This window comes from Tupaia chinensis, unplaced genomic scaffold (assembly GCF_000334495.1).
Source record: "Tupaia chinensis unplaced genomic scaffold, TupChi_1.0 Scaffold144899_1, whole genome shotgun sequence".
NCBI lineage: Eukaryota > Metazoa > Chordata > Mammalia > Scandentia > Tupaiidae > Tupaia > Tupaia belangeri.
Genome location: NW_006204759.1, coordinates 1,785,248 through 1,787,106, shown reverse-complemented (window position 1 = coordinate 1,787,106; position 1,859 = coordinate 1,785,248). Strand labels below are relative to the sequence as shown.

The 1,859-nt window shown below is 40.8% G+C and overlaps 1 protein-coding gene across 1 annotated transcript in view; it reads right to left on the bottom strand.

The window, feature by feature from the left end:
- The window catches only part of RPA1 (replication protein A1), a 103,066-nt gene that overhangs the window by 98,216 nt on the left and 2,991 nt on the right, over positions 1 to 1,859 (bottom strand). Inside the window, exon 3 of the mRNA XM_027767899.1 lies at positions 635 to 743. Coding sequence (XP_027623700.1) covers positions 635 to 743 — 109 coding nt within the window. The remainder of the gene's footprint in view (positions 1 to 634; positions 744 to 1,859) is intronic.

Sequence of the window (1,859 nt, the reverse complement as noted above, 5' to 3'; positions counted from 1 at the left end):
TTGGGGGCCTTTTTTTTTTTTTTTTAAGGTTTTTGCCATAGGATGCAAGTGCTCACTGGAGAGGAACGAGACAGAGACACAATGAGAGGGAAAGGGAGAAATCACCCCCAAGGGGAGATGGCGATGCCACAATCCCTTCTCCTACTAAGATTTTGAGCAAGCATGTACATGTGCCCAGCATGATTTTTAAGCCGCTAGGTCTGGGACTTGAACCACGGTCAGCCATGTGGGAGCCCAGTGCCTTAACTACTATGCCACCTGTTGGTCCTTCGGTGCCATGTTTTAATCACTTGACTTCAGAACTGAGGAGCTATAAATTCTCAGCTGGGAATTCTCATTGCCCTTTTACAATTCCTAACTGGGGGCCGGGAGTGGTTAAGGGCACTGGACTCTGACATGGCTGACTGTGGTTCATGTCTGGACCTGGGGGCTCGCTTCTCTCTCTCTTTCTTTCTTTTTCTCTCTCCCCGCTCTGGTCAAAATAAAACAAACAAATAAATAAAGTTAAATAAAAAATAATTATTTAAAAAAAATAATTCCTAACTGAATGCTGGCATTCAATACACTTGTCTGTTCAAAAATTAGTTCTTAATCTACAACATGATAAAATGTTAAAAAGAACCAAACCACGTACCTTCCATCTTTCAGAGTGTTAACAATAAATCGGTTAATCTGGCAAATGCAGTTGCTGGACAACCGTTCTTCCTCAACCAGAGGGTTCAACTGTGTTGCCAACATGAAAGCTGAAAAAGAGATTACATTAACACTGAAACATTTCAATCTCGAGATTCTGAAAGGCGATTCCACCTGGACCAGCAAAGAAAAAGAATGCCTTAAATATGTTCCTGAAATTAAAACTACTCAGATTCAGTACAGAGAAAAACAGTATCATCTGCTATGTGTTAATTTGATAATACTCTTAAATGTGCTTTTTTTTTTTCTTTTTAAACTTTTGTCAGAGGGCACATGTGTTCATCAGAGGAAAAGTGATACAGCATGCCCCTTGGGGAACGGTCATGCTGCAGTCCCTTCCCTTCCATTTCTCCCTCTTTTAGGATTTTGGGCATATAAACACAAGTGCCTCACATGTTTTTCAAGTCATTAGGTCTAGGACTTGAACTGCATGGTTGGCCATGTGGGATTCAGCCACCTTAATCACCAGGCCACCAGGTGACCCAAGTGCATACTTCTTATTTATTTATTTATTTATTTATTTTTCAAGAGAGAGATTTTTTGCTATGGGTACATGTGCCTGCCAGAGAGAGAAAGGGACAGAAAATGAGAAGTCACCTCCTAGCAGGGATGACCACATCACAATCCCTTCTCCTCTATTCTCCTCTCGTGATTTTGGGCACGCATGCATGCACATGCGCCCAGTTTGAGTTTAAGCTACCAGGTCCGGGACTCGAACTGTGGTCGATTATGTGGGAGTCCAGTAATGTAACCATTACACCATCTGCTGGTCCCCCAAATGCATTTTTATTTAAAGTGTCTAAAATGATTTTTTCCACCATTAGTCTTAACAAAGACTAAAAGCATCTCTTCTAGGTTCTTCACATCGTTACTAGAGACAGCAAGCACATACTTGGTACATTCTCTCCTTTCTGTTTTAAAGTTTCCAACACAGAAATATAGCTACCCAAAAGGCAAGTATAAGACAGCCAACCCATCATACTCACTAAATGTCAATATCATCCTTAGGGAAATTAATCAAAGAAAACATAGAGCACCAGTTAGAGAAAATTAATTAAGCCAAGTGGCAGCTTTCCACTATATCCAATCTATTGTTAGAATGCGCTCTGCCAGTTGTAATCTATCTGAATGAAGTGCAGAGCCAAGCAAATGTCAGCTTCAGGAAT